Here is a 21137-nt window from a genome sequence, read left to right as displayed (position 1 = left end):
GCAAGGACTTCAGAAAAAGCAATGTATCCTACCTTTCTTAGTTCTCACAAACAGTTTAGTTTTAAATATCTTTTTGCTTCTATTTTTTATAGTGGGAACTAACTTGAATTTTGCATTTGGCTGAGGCTATTCAGAAGTTATCATGAGCTAAACCTGAGATTTTATTCGCAAGGAGCTGTTGACACAGAGCCCTCCCTCTAATCCTTCATAGGAATGTTTTGTATTCACTTGCAAGAAAAACTGCAGCTCTGATCTGATCTGCACCAAGTTGTCACATTTTGCTTAAGAAAGATGGACAGAAGCACAATTGATAGATCTCAAAAGTTCTTGTTTCATACACAGACATCACAGTCCATGAAACTTTAATTTACTGAACATCTATTGCCAAAGTAATTTAAAGATTTAAGGAAGCAAGGTGTACCATAGAATAACTGTTGCACCTATACATTATGAATTTGTCAGCTTTCTAAAAAGAGACATTATACATGTTTCAAATAACATGAACATATGAATAGATCAGCTGGGCTGAGTTGAATAAGCTGTTCTGAGACAAAAAATGAACTTTTGTTTCCTGAAATGCTATCCACAAACCCCATTTCTGCATAAAGGCAAAAGTTGAAAAATGCTATAAAATCTACTTTCAGACTTTAGAAGTCTAGCAAGAAAATTAACTGCAATTAGAGAGGAAAAAATACTAAATAATAGTTTACCAAACTTGAATATAACTTGTAACTTCCAGTCTCCAGAATAGTTGACTAGATGGAAAATAGAGAAAAAGTCACTGATTGTTTGTTCTAAATATACAAGCCCTTCACAAAGCAGTTGTCATGCTACCTTGGGGAGGATCCTTAATACACAACCCTCTTGTGCCATACCATGTGCTGTTCCTAACATTTCAGACCTTTTATATGGATATATGTGCATCAGAACAATTAAGAGACCTGATAGAGCAATGTTTAGGTGACTGGGATGAGGCAGAGAGAGCAGTGCAGATATCCTCTTCCCATTCTGGCTTCTCTTTTCCTTTACGTACTGTCACTATTGATAAGGTAAAGCTGAGGGTCAGGACACTGGAGTAGTGTAGGAAGAATCTTGTCATTATTTTGCACTTTTTATTAACAGAAGAAAGCTGTTATTCTTTCTCACTTTGAGCTCACGGGAAAAAAAATCCCAGTGTCTGTTTCTCCTGAAGTAGGAAATCGTGAACTGGACAATGCAGCTGGAGAAGGGAGGGAAAAAGCCAAAAAGAGCCTCTTCCTGCAGAAATGAGCTGTTGGATGGCTCAGCCAGTCCTGCCTTGAAACCTCGCCCTTAGGTAAGTTAAAATGCATGGCAAAATCCTGGCTGAAGAGAATGATGCACAGCTATGGCTTCAGACTGCCATCCTCCCGGCAACTGCCATTACTCAGTTGACTGTGCCACCTTGAGGAGCTGCTTTGCACCGCTTGGATTTCTGCATGCTAAGGCTGTAGTCTCGCAGCCTCTGACACCAGCATAGTTCACACTACAAATTAGATACAGATCAGATATCCGGTTTCCATAGAATTCAAACCCCATGCAACTGTTTAGGCAGCAGGAGGAAAAGGTAGCATAATAGAAACAGACATACACTTTAAAGCCTTCGTACAGGATTCCTTTTGTTGTATAAAAAAACAGTTCTGACCACGTATCAGGAGAGCACTTTGCAGCATGTGGCCATGACATTCTTTCTCCAGTATGAGGCAGCCCCAAACTATATTTAGCCTCCTCTATAACCAGTGTCAGCTGTAGATAAAGCAAACTGAAAGAATCTGTAAAAGCCCACAGCTGACTGTGCATCAGTGGAGCCCATGCTGTCTGAGCATCACAGCAAAACTTAACAGGGGCTGTAAGAAAGAAGACAGCTCTCATCAGTTATTCCAATACTCTACCCTTTACTGAGAAACACTTTGAAAACCACCAGTCAATACATTTGCTTGACCTAGTCTCCAAAAATTCCCTCCTCCTTTAAAATGCTGTAACTGCATAGTGGCCATGCTGAGAGCTACTTAATGTCACAAGAGAGGCGGCTGATGAGATTATTACTTCGGCACCAGGACCACCTGACACAGCCTCGCCTTCACCAGCCATTTGTTCCCAGTCTTGGATTACCTTTTACTGACATTGCTTTTGTATGGTACAGCTGTAAACTAATCTAGCTGAAAAAAAGGGGTAAACAGGAATATTTTCATTGCATCTTAGCTAATTGGTCCCCCAACCCATGTCACTACACAGTGCAAAGGAAGTGTCTCAATGCACCAAGTTACCAGAAGAGCACAGAACCTGCACCACCACCACAGCACCAGTTATTTTAGGCACCTGAAATAACTCACTTTAAAAACCAAATCCTCAATACTGGGTCAAAAAGGGCAGACCTTGCCATCTTCTCAGGAAACTGTTGACAATATGCAGGACATTTAGCAATTTGCTAATGCAATTTTTATACTGCATACACACACATACACACGCACACACACACACATCAACATTTCAGTAAAATGACAGTATTTAATTCTTTCAGTGTTGGCTATTATGCTTATAATTCTAAAATGCCTGCATTCTTTCCCTATGTACATTTTGTACACAGGTCCATGAAATACAGTTACCACAGCACTTGGCAGGAAGGTGGCAAAGTTTCAATGGTGGGAAGTTTCAACTAAGCAGTTTCATAATAGCACAATTACAGAATTTTTTTAAAAAACACACAACTCCGACAGTGCCATTTCAAGTTATACAGTTAGACTTCCATACAGTCTAACTTCCATCAGTTAGACTTCCGTCTGGTTCCAACTGCAACCTTTTCTCCCTCAATCACAACCTAAAGAGATTTTTTCTAGGAAGACCAATTAATTATTAGAATACTGTTTAGAAGATCAACTACTTTTTTGAAAATCCCTCTAAGAACTTTCAAAATATGTATTTCAGCTAAAATCAAGTATTTTAAACTTAATTTTCTGTTGTAAAAAAACATTAGTTATTTTTTCCATCAACTCAAACAGAAATGTGTTTCAGATTCACCAGTATGAAACAAATACTCAAAGGCAACTAAAGATTTGGTATTTCCATTTGAAAAATGGAGTTACTCAAAGCAGGTCTAAAGGAAACTCCAGATAAAAAACAACAGCACCCATATATAGCACGTGTTCAAACCTCATAAGGTAGAACTTCCCTGCTGTATTCGTGAGGTTATATCCATGCTGCACACTTAGCCAGGTTCCTGCTCTCTGTCTACAAGCAAGCTTTTAGCCTGGATTACAGATCCTACCCATCCAGGCTTTAAAAATGTTTTGTGGCCCATAGAGAGCTCTGCCTTACCCAAATGAGCCCTGACATTGTACACAATACACTGGTACTAGACTAAAAGCTACCTTCCAGTAAAGACTGGGGTTTATTCCTTCCTTATCCTCCATTTCACCTCAAAAATCAAACAGGATGTCTTAAAATATCTGTAGTTTAAGTGAACATTTGACTTTATCCTGGACATTATGAAGGAAATACCTCACACAGCCAGTATTGTTTCAGGAAGGAAGCAACTGCTAAATAAAAGATCAGTGCAGCATCTGCTCACACTTGAGACTGAGATTTTTATCTGGTCACAACAGCAGCAGACTAATAAATTTGCACAACGAAGATCAGGGTTAGGTCATAAAAGCTAAAATAATAAAGATAATTTAGTTGTGAAGATAATTTTGTCTTATAGAGGAAGGAGCAGAGGCAGAACTGAAACAGCTCCAGAGAAAGGAGGGGATATAGCAAGTGCAGCAGTGGGAGGCTTGATGAAGATAAGGCAGAGCATGGCTGTGCACCTAAAGAATGAAAATAAACCAACTCTAAAGGTGTACACTTAAACAGGAGTATTTTGCCAGTTTGATTATCTCCACTCAGGAAAATTAACCTGATTTCACACCAGCAGTTGCTGGAAAGTTATCTTACTTACAAACAAGCATGTTAAAAATATCATTGTGCTTACCCTACAAGAAAAAAAACCCAATTGTTTTTTCGCATTTAAACCCAAGAAGCTCCCCTTCACAATTCCCCAAATCATGTGTTAAGCAAAATAAAGCCTAAGTCATTTGAATAGTCATGAAATGAAATCTGACTGTTCATTCAATTCCATTCCTGGTTAAACACATTCATGAACACTTTCCTCCACATGAATCAATTTTAAAATAGTCCTAATCTAAAAGTTTAGGTAAGTTTGATACCAAAATCTAGACCCATTTATCTAGTAACACCAAAAAATTGAGAGCAGCACCTGTTTTTTAGTAGGGCTACTATAAACTTAATGGAAATACTTTTAAAGTACGAAGTTATTAGTGGCAAATAATTTGGTAATATGTGATCTATGTGTCTTACCAAGTGTCGTTAATGGTCAATGTATGTTAAAACAGAAGATGCACTGGGAATTCCTCCAATACCTTTGTAGTTCTTTACCTGAGCAACAGAATACCTTTCTCCTAACAATTACAAGAAGAATAATAAACACATAATTATATTTTTCCAGAAAAAATAAGTTTTCTATCACACAGAGTTCTTCTCATTTGATTCTAGCACATTATGACCTAGTGTAATTACTTTTAAAAGAAAAAAGCTGCTTCCCTATGCCCAAGTTACCACAACAGAGACATATGACAATTTGTGGGCAATTACAACATGGATCCCCTCTTGGACGAAGCAGGACGAAGGCTGTGCCCTGTATTGATGACTGGTACTTGAAAAGGTAACATATGGAAGGACCAGTACTGTAATTATTTCCATCCTTGAAATGAGAGACATTTTAAAAATAAGCTCTCAGGACAACTAACTTTTCATCTGTCATCACATGTTATTGCCAAATAATACACCCAACTGCGGCTAATCCCAGGAATGGCATTTGTTATGCAATCCTGCAGTATTTTATCTTACATACAGACTGTAAGGCATAGATGAGTACCATTTCAGGAGGAATAAAAGGCTACTGAAAATACATACGGAAAAGAAAACCCTGTAAAACTTGGAAAACGGAAAAAAACTCTGAAACCTGGAAAATGTCTTAAAACTATTTTATTTCCATTCTGTCCATTTGCATTTTCAAAGAATCGGTCTTACTTTCTGTTATTTGGTTCCTACAATATTTCTGTTACAGACAGCAATGACATATTTTTTGTTCTCTTTGTAAATTTAAGTCAGACTGACACTCTCCTTTTACTTGCAAAAGTTTCAAGAAGGCTGGGTGTTAATTTCAGCACATAAAATTTTTGAAGTTACATGTGAAAAGTCCATTTTCCTTAATTACCAGATGTTAAAAGCAATACAAGTCAGTTGCAACAAAAATTTTACAGGATCCAAAGGATACTGCAGATTTACAGAATCCTTTGTTTAGATTTACCAAAAGACAAGTTATATTGACAAAGACCACAGTACAAAAAACATTTGCTTTAATTATTTTTAGGATTTCCTTTAGGATTTTCAGTGTTCACAACAGAAAAGATGAAGACCTGGCCCCCCTTCCAAGACAACAGACCACAGACAACTAGTCTAGTCAAAGGCACTCAGCTTGCTTTTTAAGTTCAGCAGTCACCAAGTTGATACTTGTTTCATCATTTGCTGGCCTAATAGTCTTTTGAAAAGTCTATTCAACACAATAGATCAGGGACCAAATACAAAAATACCATGAACGTATGTGAGAAATTTATTTTATTGAGTCAGATATTCATGATCTTACAAAACTGATTTTACCAGACGAGGCCTTTGGCCAATTTTGATTTTTTTTTCCCTTTAACACGCTGTGCCTTAAGCTTCTTTCTTTGCCTGGAATTCATCCATATCGGATACTGTCCATGCTGGTCTAGAAGGGTTTTTTTGTTCCGTTTATTATCCAGGTCCATTTTGCAGTCATCTGAAAATGAAAGGTATTCACAGTGAGTAAAATACCTGAATTAATCTGAGTGGAAGATGAAGACAGGTAAAGAGAACAATAAAGGCAAAAGCTGAAATACAATGATGGTATGAAGAAAAAGTCAGTAATGCCACACTTGCCTCAAGGAGTAACCACGGCATCAAGTCTAACACATTTACAAGCAGAGAGAGAAGCTTCATCTCTAGGATCAAGAAGGCTGCCCATGACATGGCTGTTCCCAAACGTGGCATCCCCAGCTAGCTAACACCCCATGAACATCACGTCTCAATGAGGCAACAAGGCTACAAGAGGAATACCTTGCAAAGAACTGACTGGAACTGTGCTCTACAATTTCATTTCAAGCTTGTTTCCCAACCATCCATGTGCAACTCAAAGTTTTAACATGTTGTGCCTGTACAATATTAGGAGACAAAGCTCATGAGGAAAAGGCCAATATGCTGCTTCAACAGTTGAAGTATTGCTGATAGTCTACAGGAATCTGCACCACAGATGTGCTTAGGGAGCCCTGGAGTTGGCACACAAATACTTGCAGTCAGCAGACAATCAGCACAGGGCCTTACTGCCTGGTGCCAGAACCAAAGGCTGATCCAGCATGGGACAGGCAGCAAAAAAGCCCCAGCTCCAGAAATCTCATGAGATATCAATCACAACATGAGCAAAAAAAACCTCAGCACCACATGCCTAAGCTTCTTCTCTGACTTGTCTTATCACGAAGCAGGTTAATCTGTTACATGAATTTTGACTGCAAAAAAGCATATCCACAGTAAATGTCTGCTGCAACATAAACTAAATAAAGACTCCTGGACAAAAAATACCAATTGTTCACACAGCACAATGTTTTTGGCGTATTTTGCAATCTCAAAGATGGTGCAGGAATCAGGAACTAGAAGAAACTCACTGAGCAGAAGCTGTACAGGGACATAAACCTATCAAAGGGGTTAAAGACAAAGAAAGAAGGACCAAAAAAAAGCTATAAAGGTTGGTTATTAAAGCAGACTTAATAAGTATGATTATCTTGAAAAATATGGGCATCCCTACAAAGATTTAAAAACAGCTACAAAGCCACTTTTGACCAAAGGCCAATCATACCTTCCATTATTTTTTTCCTAACAACAAAATCTGGAAAAAAAATGACAGTGTGCTGTGAAAAATACCTTAGAGTAACACAGTAAAATGTCCCTAATATATACCTATATACTTTCTTGGGTTGAAAAATTACTTACCTGTCTATGGAAAGTACATATACCAGATAAAGTTTTTATCTACTTCAATCCTTGTGACATTTGGTGATGGCAAACTCCCTTTCATCCACAGTTAGTACTGAAAAGTCCTCTCAAAGAGGATATCTTATTTTCACAAAACTTGCAGTTTGTGAAATACATATATTCTTAGGTATTTCCGAGGCCACTATCTCTCTGCAAAAGCAGCTTGTAGAGAAGTTGCCAGCAGAGTTAGAAGGAGGTGAAGGAAACAGCCATGCACTTACTTCAGAAACCAGGTTTAAGGCAACAATTTTTCCTTTACCTTCACCACCAGAAGGCTGACAATGTTCCAAAACATTTTAGAAATTCAGCTAAGAATCCCATAAAAAACAACTTTCACACCCAGTTTATAGGACAAATCACAGCCACGGACAAAACTTCAATTTACAGTTTAAGCTATCCTTAACTGGATAGGTGTTTTTATGTAACATTCTCTTTCCATTTTCGGAACATCTTAAGGGCCACAAATTGGAAAAGCAAAAAAAACTATGATTTAGTTTGGACTTCAGTTTTGGAAAGAAAAGGTATCTTTCTGACTTATGTCCTGTATGCAGCTATTTAAAACCTTTGTTTCCACTTCCTGGGTTACTTTCTTTACAGATTACGTCCTATTTAAGGCACAAAGAGGAAAATGGCATTATCTGTAGACACCTGATACCACCCCTCCTGCACCATGTGCAGTGTAGCATTAATTGGTATACAGAAGCTGGCTCTGTACCCCTCCCTCGGAATAGTACATTTAAGCAGCAAAAAAACCCCCACTATATTATTGATAAGAACTTCTATAAAATTATTTTAGTTTTAGTTTGTATGTTTAATGCCCTTCTTAAATTAGACCGGAAATTATATTCTAGCTCTTAACAGCGAATATAATGTTGGGCCTGGAACAACTGCTAAGCGATGAATCTTCACTCACCTCGTATTTTCAGAGCGATGTCTCTCCATAAGATGCTACACAGCTCATGGCCGTAAGATACATACTTTACATACTAAAAATCAAGTGCTAATAACCTTGTTCCACAGCTGACCACATGCAACAGGGATGCCAACGTTGCTAAATTACCATACTCAGTGCTTTAACAGCATTTTTTAGCTTGTATAAAAGTTTTCCGATTGGCTGTTCTCAACCTCTAATAATCGTAGGCCTGATGCCCGCAGTGAAAGTTCCAGGAACAGCGACAGCACTGCAGGAAAATCTACCCAGAGCCCAACTCACCCCTCTGCTCCAGGACTTTCTCGGGGGGCAGCACGGTCGCCACCTCCTTGACCTCCTGCATGACCACATCGGCGTTGGTTCCCAGGATCTTCTTCAGCCTCTCCAGCTCCTTGGGCGCATTCTTCTTCCTCTTCTCCGCCCGCATCTTCCTCCTCCATTTGCTCCTCAGGCTCTTGGCCATGTCCCGCGGGGAGGGTGGGCAGTGGTGAGGGCACTGACCCGGGTACGGGCACGGACCGGGACACGGACACGGCTCAACCCGCCCCCACCCCGCTCACCGGGCCGCGCACGAGGCCGCGCCGGCCGCTCACGCATGCGCAGATGACGCACCGGGCCCGCGCCGGGGTAGGCGGCCGTACCGTAACTCTCCGAGCGGGAGCGCAGCGCCCCGGTTGCGGCCCTACCGCGGGCGTGCGTGAACAAACAAATAAACACGCGCTTCATCACAAAAGCGGTTTTATTGTTGGCTACTGCCACGCATTTCTTAATGAAACCCTAAGGCAGAAGAGAGATATCTTCGCAGTCGCTCAAACCAACTTGCAGTCGCAGTTCAATAGCCTCAGTCCAGTTCCAGCAGTGAAAACAAGTTGTCACAGCTTGTGGCAGGACGTACATCTTTTTGCCTCATGGCTAAGCTCTCACTGACTAGAGAGGCGAGCACTACCCACACTGAACAGGAAGTAAGAGAGCGTTTCAGAATTGTTTTCACCCTGCCTGCCCCTCCAGGATCTCAACAGCTTGGGAAGCAGCCACAGTCACAGCACTGCTCCCCTGCCAGCAAAGGTCTGCAAAGTGCATTCTCAGCATCCTGAAGCTCTCCAGTCTTGGCTGAAAAAACCCGATTTTTATTGACACAATTAACCTTAATATACACAAGTGGATAAAATCTCAGATTCTGTCTCCAAATGAATTTTCAGGACACTGAAAGATAGGCAATAAATAATACTAAAATGAAGAACATTCTTTTTAACACCTTCTCAGCTTCCACAGTGACAATCCTTAACAAGAACAGAGTATCTGTCAGCGACACAACAAAAACTAAACAAAACAAATAACAGTAACAAAAAAAACCTGGGAAAAATTAGCTTAGTAAAACATTGCACAATGGTAAACTCAGTCTACCCTTATGTGGTACACACACCCCATAATCAATCCCAAAGAAAACATTTCCAGCAGCTACAGAACAGCAGAGAAGCTTCCTCTGGAGCAATAAGAAGTTGGCAAACTTTTAAATCATTAATTATGTCAAGTGCAAATTAAGTGATTAAAAAAGCGACTGTAATGATGACAGCACATTGATCGTGTAAAATACATGGTCTAGCAAAGAACTGTAGCTACATAAAAAGCATTTTTTTTCCCTAAGGAGGGATCAATATTCGTGGAATGAAAAAATATTAAAGATTCAGTCTCTAGAAGACAGAACTACTGAGTTTGCAGATCATCCAAATGCTTCACTTTAATTGCACTATAGTCAAACCACACTGCTTTTGGCTATTTTTTATTAAATGCCTCCAGTAAACGCAGCAGGTGTAAGAAGAGATTGATGATGTCCAAGTAGAGATTGATTGCAGCCAGTATGTACTCTTCAGGGGACAACTTGTGCATCAGCAAATGAGTGTCATAAATAATAAATCCACAGAACAGAAGAGCTCCAGCAGCAGCAAACACCAGCTCTACTGTCTCACTATAGAAAAACAGCTGGAGGCAGAAAAAACATGAAAAAAATATTTGTAAACTTAATTTTATTTTTAATATTAAAATCCATGCATAGTAACATGCCACACTTAAAGCACAGACTTTCTAGTTATATGTACACACAAACACAGTATGATGATGACATTTCAATGTTCTTATTCCATGTATTCCCCAGTCATAGTCTCTTTAACTGAGTAAAAGTGCCTCCATTTAAGAGGGAGGAAACTGGTGTCCAGAATATTAACAACAATTAGAAAAACAAAATACAGCTAAAGCCTCCATAATCCCCTTTCCATTCTCACAATCACGTAGTGGATCTTGATTGACAAGTTTTGTTTATCAAAACAAATACCACTTTTACATTGGCAAGAACAGCACCCAACAAAAATCTAAATAGGAAATGAGTGGTTAAAAAATCACCAGTGTGATCAAGAACAGTGATGGATCTGGTTAGGAATTTTTATTTACTAAGTTATCTTGGGCTGTCCAAAACCTTTTTGTTCTACTAGAAGTTAGTAAAAGCTCAGGCTCCAAGCAACCTGGTCTAGTGGAAGGTGTCCCTACCCATAGCAGGGGGGGTTGGAACACGATGATCTTTCAGGACCCTTCCAACCCAAACAATTCTGTGATATTATGAATCTTTTAACTGTGAACACAAGGTAACTTACCCTCAGGAAACCCGAGAAGATTAAAATCCACAAACAAGCAAAGAGGCTGAAAAAAATAATTAGAAACTGTAAGCAACAGTATACTTTCTTTTAAACTTTACTTAAAATATCCTCCCTTCTTACAAAACCTCTTCTTAGATGCCAACTGTTGATTGGTGTCAGCAGTAAAAGTTTTGCAAAGCTGTCAAAACTTAGGTTAGTTCTTTTTAAAAAAAAATATTTGAAACAGCTGCCTTCTGTCTCAGTGAAAAATCCAGGTTAAGTAGTTTTCTCGTGTTTTTAAGAATCATAATCACAGAATAGAATTTACCAGGAAAGCAGAACTATGTAAAAGTAATAATTTAAGATAAATAAACCCCTCACCATTCCCTTGCAGCAGGTTCTATTGACCTGTATTCCTTATTATACCTGCAAAGCTTGCTCTAAGAAAGGAAAAACAACCTTAACAAAAAAAATCATCAATATGACAAACATACCCTGCTCCAAACTTGCTGAAGTCTCTCTTTGACTGCAAGGTATATGCAGTCAATCCAAGAAATACAGCAGTAGTAAGAATAAAGGCTTGCAAGACGATGGAGACATCGTAGAAACTCACTATAAAACAGAAAAAGTAATCTGTCAATTAAAACCCACTACACTATGTATTTTATCTTTTGAGGAAACTGAAGTTTAAACTTTCACAGACAGGAAAAAAATCTTAACTTTGAACAAAAAAAAAGTATGTTATGCCTGAACTCGTCTTTGCACTTCAAATTCATGGTCACAGGACTGAGGGGCCTTGAAGTAGTTAAGTTTGACAGTTACTCTATACCTGTAGCTTCTGATATGGAAACAACAGGTCTTCCCTACTCACAATTAAAGAAATACCAACAAAACAAAAATATTTTAAGCATAGGTAAATAAGATCCTAAGGGAAAAACTACCTGAATTTTTCATGATACTGAAGCAAGGGGAAAAAACCCAATCCTCTGTAAATGCTCAAAGTTTTTATTAGGGGATAGGAGGGGAAAGATTACAGAAATGCATGGAACCATTTTCTTCCCTCCTTTCTCCTTAATCTTTCCTTTCTCCAAATGACTTTTTTTTGCAGGAGATCAAAAGCCACAATGAAGAGGCTTCAACTTATCATGGAAACTGTAATGCAAGGTGATGCCATGATTTGTTAGCACACTACCCCATTTCACAACCCTAACCATCAAGTACAGAACCCTTCAAACTCAAATTCTCTTCAAGGAAACTGAGGGGAAAGATAGGGGTATTTCAACTTTCAGATCAGCTCTGCTAATAGCTGTCTTATAGGCAAGAACATTGCTAGCTAGACTGAAAAAGTGGATGGCACAATTCATTTCTCACTTCAGGTTTGTACAGTTTCAGTTCTTGATCAGCATACGGTTTTCTCCCTTGATTCCCTGTTTTTTGCTAAACTTATATCACTGTCAGTAAAATTTTTGAACAGGACTCATTACCATTTTACTCACATCTAGAAAAATTTAATGGCAATTAGTAGAACAAATTGGATTCCTTTCCCAAATTCTTTATGGAATCAGACAATAGGAATGGCTACAGTTTACCTGTAATGGCAACTGTCAGTGCTTCCAGTAGTGTCTACAAAAAGCAAAACCAAAAAATTACACAGATGAAAAAACCCAGACTACAAAACACTTCTATGGAGACTTCATGTGCAGTGAGTCCCATTCTGCTACACAATCCCAGCAGATTACATTAGGCCTCCTGTTAAATCTTTGTACATGAAAACTTGTTTAGTTTTCAACAAGAAAATGGCAATCACACTGTCTTACTGTGCTAGAACATGTGTGACATAAAAAGTAACTTGTGTTACTTGTTTACATACAAACTAAAAATGAGAGACCGCCCCTACAGAAAAATACCATTTACAATTTCTACTCAAAACACAAGCATTCTTATTTCTGCATCAGATTCGTTTTCCCACTCATCCTTGTTTTGAAACAGCTAATTTTAAAACGTATTTTTGATGTCTGGGATGAAGGCTAGTATGGACCCTGAATTTTGTTAAATTATAATTTCAAATGAAGTTTCAACACAATAGAACATGAGAAGACTCTCTATGTCATGAATCAAGGCGGTTCTAAACAAAAGAACATTTAACTTGTATTTTGTTTAAACCAATTTATCACAGAGAAATTCAAATTCTTCCATTCCTACACAAAGTAATACTTAAACTGTCATTTTACAAACTCCCACATCAAATTTTCGCCAAGCTATTATGTCACTCCTTCTTACAGCTGCACTTGTTAAAAGTTTTTAAACATTTTATTCTCCTGCAAGAGTCCAGAAGTCAGAAGCGTATCACTCACTGTGTCACCATTTAAGCAATCAATCTACTTACACAGCAAAGATGTCTTTCTGTTTTATCACAAATACAATGTAGGAAACTCCTAAAGCATCAAATTCTAACTGAGTTACTGTAACTTTTCAGAAGACTGATTTGCTACATGATCCAAACTATCCAAGAGCAACCACTAGTCTGTAATTACAAACTCACAACATCAGGCACCAGGCTGAAATTTAAGACAGCCCTGACTGACCTGCCTGTGCTGTAAACATGCTCAGGATTTAGCATTAAAGAGACAACAGCTGAAGAAATAAACACTGATTTGGGTCTCTGCTGGAGGCCATCCATTACACAAATAAGGTAACAGGAATGCCTCTTCCTTTCCTACTGTGCAGCTTCATAGACAAGTGCCCGACAACAGAACAATGAGAGCTGATACACAGACAGATTGATTTGTACACCACACAGAAACCTGACTTAGAGACTACCCAGAAACAGCCTGTGGGCAGAATCTCCAAGAAGTAGCACAGACTTTCATAAGTACATAGGATATCTTTCAAGGAATACAGGAAAAACAAATCACCCACCACTAGCTTCAAGTTCACCACAATCCAAGACATTCTGGCCACTATTAAAACTGAATTTATAAATACTTACAAATCCAAACAGCAGATATAAATTAACAGGGTGCTGGTGTTTGTAAAGGGTCAGTGCCACAATTATAGCCAAAGATCCAATGACAGGTATCAAAAGAAAGGCAGGCCTGTAAAGTTTCATACAAAAGAAAATAGTCAAAATTAAAATGAAATATCTGAAAGACTGAAAAACAATCTATATAAACCCAAGTTTTTAAGTGATCATCTAGATACAGATATCCAAAATTAATGCAATGCTAGACTATAATAAAACTGTTCTAAAACATATCATTACAGATAATAAGTTAAAAATAGCATACTTTTTCATACTGAAGCTAAAGATTATCCAGGAATCCATTACCAGGAAAAGGACTCATATCAAAAATATAAGACTTTCAGTATTGTACAGATGGATTTAAGTATATGTTGTCTTTTGCCTATTATGAACTCTACATTCAGGGAAGTATTTTTTAAAACACCTGAATGCAACAAACACAGGCACTAACTGCACCAAAGAAAATCAGCACTGACTAGTAAGTATCACTAAATCATTCCAGCAGCCCTCCAAGAAAAAACTGGACTAACACCAAACAAAAAAATTACATAGTTCTGAGTAGGTAAATTTTAAATTATCAGATTTAATTTAAAAAACTGTAGCTTTATAACCTCTGTTGCATATACTATAGCTTATACAGAAAGTGAAACTTTCATATATTGTTTGATCTTCCTTTTGCATTTAGCTTTGAAGGGAAAGTGAAAGCAATTTCTGCAAGTGCATTTCAGGAAAAGAGAAAGTGGATTCCTTTCCCAGCTATTCTTTTCCCTGGCCCATTCACCAGTTTGGATATAGAGACTTTCTTTTTTATCATGAAAACCTGAGATGCAAAAGAAGCAAGGCCTTGGAAATTTTAGCAGACTACTTTTCAAGGAACCAACCAACCAACAGTACCACCAAAAACCCAAAAGATGGGGGAGGGAGGAAGAGGAGGAAGACATGATTCTGCTTTTTGAGACAGGTACCTATAAGCAACAGAATCCCAAAGAGATTCTAAAAGTACTTAGACCACAAAACAAGAAACATCAGTAACTGGGATGTTCTGCAACTCATACATAAGTTTGCACAGCAGAAATACTACAATAAGCGCTATTAATAAAGCACTGTTTAAAATAAACTTCCACTATAATAAAATTTTCATAATAAATCAAAGAGAAAAAAGTCAGAAGAAAGATTATGTCCTTCCTAATCAAGTTACAAGACTTCTATTAAAGAATCAGAACACAGGGTATAAAAATTATTGGGAAGACCAAACTGTTCCAGAACAGCAAACTACATAAACTACACTTAACACATGCTAAACATCTCAATTTCATTTTAGTATTTACCTTTCATGAACAAATTCCTTCACTCCAGTAGAGTACAGGAAAATTGCAGATGTGACTGTGGTCAACAGAACTTGAATAGAAAGAATGCTGTAGACTTTCCGTAGAAAAGCTAGAATAAGGAAAATACAAATGAAATCACTTTTGAGTTACACTTACGAAGTTCAACAGTAAATCAGATACAAGTTTTCACTTTCATAAGGAACCATTAGAAAGTCATAGTAAAAAGGCACAGAACAAAGTTGTAAAAAGACATTTTTCCTTAAAAAATTGACACATTTTTTACATTTATTACATTTTCATTATATAATATTATCTATACACACATCTATCTAAAATACTATATACATTTTTACCTTACATACAAGCAAAATTACATTTATTCTCAGATATCATTACTTAACCAATAATAAAGATGACAAAAGAAATACAAAAACATTTGCAAGGAATTTACTTCAGACAGTTTTAAAATCTATGTAAACTTAGTCTTGCTATACTAAGAGCGTACCTTTCTCATCATGTTACTGGTATATAATGGACCTAAATTATGAAAGATTAATTTGGAATTTCTGTGGAAGGCAGAAACAGTCATAAAAGTTTAAGAAGAAAAATTTTTATGGTAATATCTATTTGATTGCCCTTCTATCACCTTAAATATTGTTTACCACAGAATGCAGGAAAAAATGAAAAAATCCCAGAATTAAGCGAACAGGCTTCTTAATTCTGAAATTATGGAAAGCAGAGAGTAGTTCAGGACATACAGAGATATCATACAAAGATTCCCTGTTCTCAGTGTAAGGACACCAGGTGTACTTGGCAAAATGCTGTGAAAGGAAGAATAAGCTTAAAGGAGAAATGACTCAGTTACTGATGGCACAGCCTGAATAAGTTTAAGAGAACACACTACGAGAAGCTGAATTACCTGCTTGAAGCAGGTGAAGTACACCTGTAAGCCATGAGGAACCGGGGCCTCGTTAGTTGTAACAAACTGAACAAACCTACAAGTAGCCTCCTAGCAAGCACAGCTTCCTCCCCACATTTTTGCTAATGGCATTATCTCTTTCATATTTCCTTTTGCCCCCTAAATTTTTCAAAAAAGGAAAAACCGTACTTTAATAGAAAAAGGTATCCTGATTATCAGAAATAGAATTTCACAACATGCAGCTGTTTTTATTCCAAAATGTATCCAATAACACTGTAACTACTTCAGTAAGGATTAATGTTTATAGACATATTCTAGGAGATTATTCAATGCATTTAAGACCTGCACATGAACAGTAGAGCAGCATTTCCTGAGCATTACTATGACCTCACTACATGCCAAGTGCTCCAGCACAAGAAATTCAACTCCTCCAGTCTCATGGTTAAAATTCCAGAACTACAGACACTAATTCTAGCATTTATGAGTCACAGAATCTGTATGTATATAGGTATGTATGGCTCGGCTTCGCGAACGAAGATTTGGGAAGGGCTCTCCCCACATGGTGTGCCCTTCCAGCCTGCGCAGTGGATTTTTTAGGTGAGGCACAGCGTGTGCAGAACTGGCCCCACCCTTTAACTCCTCAGGTTCATCTGTCACGGCCGAGCGAGCTTGGACGGTGACAGTGAAGTCGTCGGGACTGTCACAGCCCCCGGTATTGCCAGGAGGTCTCCCATCCAAGCACTAACCGGGGCTGACCCTGCTTGGCTGCCGAGATCTGACGGGATGGGGTGTCAGGGAGGCATTTAACTGCCTGAATCACAGAATCACTTAGGTTGTAAAAGACCTCTGAGATCATCGAGTCCAACCTATGACCGAACATCACCGTGTCAATTAGACCATGGCACCAAGTGCCACGTCCAGTTTTTCCTTAAACACCTCCAGGTAACTGCATCTCTCCAGCGTCTGTGCACCTCAGGCAATACGTCTGGACTCCGGACAAAGCCAAGTCTGACTCTACACCGGGTTAACCCTTCTCCTGAGCAGACACACGCCCTTGGCGCCTCAAAAACAGGACCGCGGTGCCGCACCCTTGGTGCTCAGCCTGGATAAAGCAGCGCCCCGCTCCGCACTCAGCATGTCCGCGCAGCCCGGCCGGGCCGAGGGGCACGCACAGGCGCCTGTGGGGGCCGGGGCGGCGCTCGCACTGCTCGGCAGCCCCTACCCATGCGGATGTGGACGCTGGCCGAGGCCACACTGCTGCCGTAGTTGAAGTCATCCTCGATGCTGCTCTGCGGGTACCGCCGCTCCGCCGCCATCGCCATCGCCGCCGGCCCCGCCCGCCCCCGCCCGCCGACAGGGCGCCCCGCCGAGCTCCGAGCGCGTCGATCGCCGCGGCCCGGCCTTTCCTCGGACAGCGTTTACTGCGGCGGGTTGAGGGCGGGAAGGCCTGGAAAGGGCCTCAACCCGCTGCAGGAAACAGCGGAAGTTCCACGGCCTGGAAACATCCGCCCTTCGATTGGTGTTCGCATTTGATTCGCTGCCGCAGCCGCGGGCACGTCCCGCTCGCAGAGCCATAAACAGCGGCTGGCGCTCCTCGCCTCGCTATGTCCCACCACAGAGCAGTTTGCCTCCGATAAACCTCTCATGCAAACCATGCTTTAACCGCGGATTTCTCCCGGGTCTGTGTCCTGTCCTTGAGACTCTGTAACTCCACAGAATCCAAACGCGTTTTCCGAGAACCTCGCACTTCGCACCTTGTATTTGTGCCACTGCCCCCCAAGGCTCACAGAGGTGGCGGCGCACCAGGAGCAGGTTTGGGATGTGGCCCGAGGAGTGCAGGATGTTATTAACTTGTGAATGTTATTTAGGCAGTTAAATGCCACCCTGACGCCGGATCCCGTCAGATCTCGGAAGCCAAGCAGGGTCAGCCCCGGTTAGCGCTAGGATGGGAGACCTGGCAATACTGGGGGCTGTAGGTTCTGGTTCCGACGACTTCACTGGCACTGTCCAAGCTCGCTCGGCCGCGGCAGGTGAACCTGAGTTAAACGGTGGGGCCAGTTCTGTGCACGCTGTGCCTCACCTAAAACATCCACTGCGCAGGCTGGAAGGGCACACCCACGTGGGGAGAGCCCTTCCCAAATTTTCGTTCGTGAACTGGTGACGTGGTGATGATGATAAATGTTATCTAAAGTGTGCCGAGGAACTGAAGCGATAGAAGCGTCAAAAATGTATATAACAGATTAGACTAGAAGTGCTTTTAAAAACCAGAGGTCTCAACTGCATTCAGCTTCTCAAGGGAGAAATAAACCAATTATATGATTGTATGATAAAATAATTTTCAGCGTTTTTTCTACTGCCTTGACTTAACATACTACATTTCAGTTGCAGAGACAAAGATTATGAACATGACTTTTATTCTGGGAAGTATTTATGGTTTCACTAATGTCATTTTGCATTTTTAATTGCTGTAGTAAAGAATCAGCTTTAATTCTGAATCTGGAGATTGATGCATTGTTTGCATTGTTAAATAGTACCTACTTTGCAATAGGTGTGCTCAATAGGTGTGCTGTCTGCTTTCTTGTGCGTCCCTCTACGAAAGAACACTGGTGTTCTCCCCGAAGAAGCATTCAGAGTTCTGGCCAAGCATCTGGTATTGCCTTCTCCCAGTACATGCAGTGCAGTTTTTTAAAAATGCCTCTTAAAGATGCCTTCACTTCTGTGTGAGAAACCGAAAATTTCAGAGCATTGCCACGGAGCTGACTCCTGAAAATAGTTTAAGGCTAGAGACAATTGAAGGACAGACGTAATATTAGTCTTCAAATACTTTATAAAAGGCTGTTGCAGTTCTCCAGCTGTGGAGGAAGTATTACATAAGTGGTAGCATGGCTTAAACTGCAGTAGGAAAGATTCAGGATGAAAACTTGGGAATTTTTAATTTTAAGAGTTATCAGGGTAAAGATGTGGAATAGTTAGCCTGGGGTTTAGGCACAGGGAGATAGGAGATGGCAGGAAACAGACATGTGAGCCTTTGCATTTTCACACACCCACGCCCTGTGTGGAAGATGTGGGTCTGATGTAAGCCACCAAGAATCAGTAATGAACTTATTCAGAAAGGCAAGAGACAAAGCAGCAAAATAACTCAGTGACACCTCTGAGAAGCACAGTCTGCCAAAGTTGCTGCAGATGGGAATGGAAAATTATTTACATCTGTGATACTGATAAAGCGTGCGATTTTCATGCCAAAAGAGAGCATCATCTTGTCTTAAGATCTTTTTCTGTTACTTGCAGGCATATACAGAATGTACTGTGATATGAGCAGTTCTTTGGAGTGACTGTACTGAATGAAGGTTTATTAACACTGAACCTGGCTGAATGCTTTCGATGTCTTTGCAATTTTCCATTCCTCACTTGGGAAAGTATACCTTGTAAATTGCTAAAAATGCCTTATAAAAAGCAAAGTATGTTTTACAGTGCCTTTCTTTTCTGTATTTGATGTTTTCATAAACATACCTCCATCACACTATTTTTATTTGAAACCACTGCAGTCCCACAGTGACTGGCTTAGGACTGGCTAGACACTTCCACTCTGAGTGCGTGTGTGTGGGAGTGAAAGAGCTTTCTGTTCTCCCAGGTTCTGGTTTGGGCTCTGGTATGGGGAGAGGAAGCTCACTCTCACCAGAGGCCTGGTTAAGGACCATGAACTCTGTGCCTTTTGTCTCCGTTACACATAATCGGTGGCTTTACTGGAAAAAGTCCATCTGTTGCTTAGAGGTACTTGGGAAAGGTACTTGGAGCATTGCCAGGATTCTGCTTCTTTCCAGAGGTTTGTTTTTAAATCATTGTGCCAGAGCCCCTTCGTTTGCTCTAGCTTTGAGCAGTGTTCTCGTAGTGACCCCTCTCAGCATCACTTTGATATACATCTGTGTATCTTCACATCATCATGGCTATTGTTGAGGCAGAACTAAGTGTTCTCCTCTTCCCAGACTGCCAAGTCTGTGACCTCTGCATGGCTCCATAGAAGTGGATCAGGCAGAAGCACTGTAGCATTGTGGAGTGTGGAGTGTGCGGGAGTGCACCGTCACACATGGGGCCCTGTGGCTGCCTGCCAGCCCTTCCACAAGGAGGTAATATCCAGGCAGTGAGCATTCAGGACAGCACAGCACACGCAGTTCAGATGCAAAGCAATGGGGGAAAACAGAGGAGAGAAGTCTGACTATATAGGTGCATCTGCATGGCCTTTAACCATTAATTTATCCCCAGGTGAATCTTCTTCTTCAATTTCCAAATAGCTGGCTAGTTAACTTAGGGGGATCATTTTATTGTGTGACCCTGAGGAATCTTAATTTGAAGAAATGTTGAGTTATAGCAGCTTTCCAATATCTAAGGGAGGCCTACAAGAGGGGCTTTTTACAAGGTAGTGATAGGACAAGGGGTGATGGCTTTGAACTAGAAGAGAGTAGGTTTAGATTACATGTTAGAAAAAAATTCTTTACTTTGAGGATGTGAGGCACTGGAACAAGGTGCCCAGGGAATTTGTGGATTGCCAATCCTGGAAGTGTTCAATGCCAGGTTGGATGGGGATCTGAGTAATCTGGTCTAGTGGAAGGTGTCCCTCCCTATGTCAAGGTGATTGGAACTAGATGATCTTTAAGGTCATTCCAACCCCAACCATTCCACGATTCCATTAATTTCTGTGAAATTATCCTCATGTTCAAAATTACACGGTTTTCCATGGGAAGTTGAGACAATCTTGTAATTGTTAAGTTATTCCAAATTGTATTTCCAAGTGTGCAGTCCCTAGCTGCAAAACCATCATGAGGGCAGGAAAAAACCAAAGAAATTCAGGGACAGATGTGCCATCTGTTGGTGTAAAATCCCTGATAGGGAATTTTCAAATCCACTGATCCAGGGAGGAGAGTTTATCTTCTTTAGTACTTACAGTTTCATGAGAAAGACTACTCTTTAGAAAGCAGGTCATGAAGCCAAGCTATTGTTATTCCAGAATGAAAAAATTCTTTCAATATTCCTTTGGTTTCCTAGGGACCACATCTTTCATCTGCATTATATATTTTTCTCATTATACCTCACCATATTGTAGCTCATTTAGCTTTCCCTCCCGCCCCCCCCG

At 40.1% G+C, this 21137-nt stretch overlaps 2 protein-coding genes across 2 annotated transcripts; both read right to left on the bottom strand.

Moving 5' to 3' along the window:
• Positions 1 to 5043: 5043 nt before the first annotated feature.
• LLPH (LLP homolog, long-term synaptic facilitation factor) lies at positions 5044 to 8713 on the bottom strand. Its single transcript, XM_071549971.1, has 2 exons — positions 8396 to 8713; positions 5044 to 5896 (listed from the first exon to the last, which is right to left on the bottom strand). The coding sequence occupies exons 1-2, from the start codon at positions 8574 to 8576 to the stop codon at positions 5733 to 5735; spliced, it is 345 nt and encodes a 114-aa protein (XP_071406072.1). The 5' UTR covers positions 8577 to 8713; the 3' UTR covers positions 5044 to 5732.
• Positions 8714 to 8838: 125 nt separating this feature from the next.
• On the bottom strand, positions 8839 to 17509 carry TMBIM4 (transmembrane BAX inhibitor motif containing 4). The gene is made up of 7 exons (XM_071552278.1): positions 17232 to 17509; positions 15091 to 15199; positions 13730 to 13835; positions 12330 to 12363; positions 11235 to 11352; positions 10759 to 10804; positions 8839 to 10093 (listed from the first exon to the last, which is right to left on the bottom strand). Exons 1-7 carry the CDS (start codon positions 17329 to 17331, stop codon positions 9887 to 9889), a joined length of 720 nt encoding a protein of 239 aa, XP_071408379.1. The 5' UTR covers positions 17332 to 17509; the 3' UTR covers positions 8839 to 9886.
• Positions 17510 to 21137: the final 3628 nt, after the last annotated feature.

This window comes from Pithys albifrons, chromosome 3 (genome assembly GCF_047495875.1).
Source record: "Pithys albifrons albifrons isolate INPA30051 chromosome 3, PitAlb_v1, whole genome shotgun sequence".
Lineage (NCBI taxonomy): Eukaryota > Metazoa > Chordata > Aves > Passeriformes > Thamnophilidae > Pithys > Pithys albifrons.
Note: the sequence above shows the minus strand (reverse complement) of the source record. Positions and strands in the feature narration are given on the sequence as shown.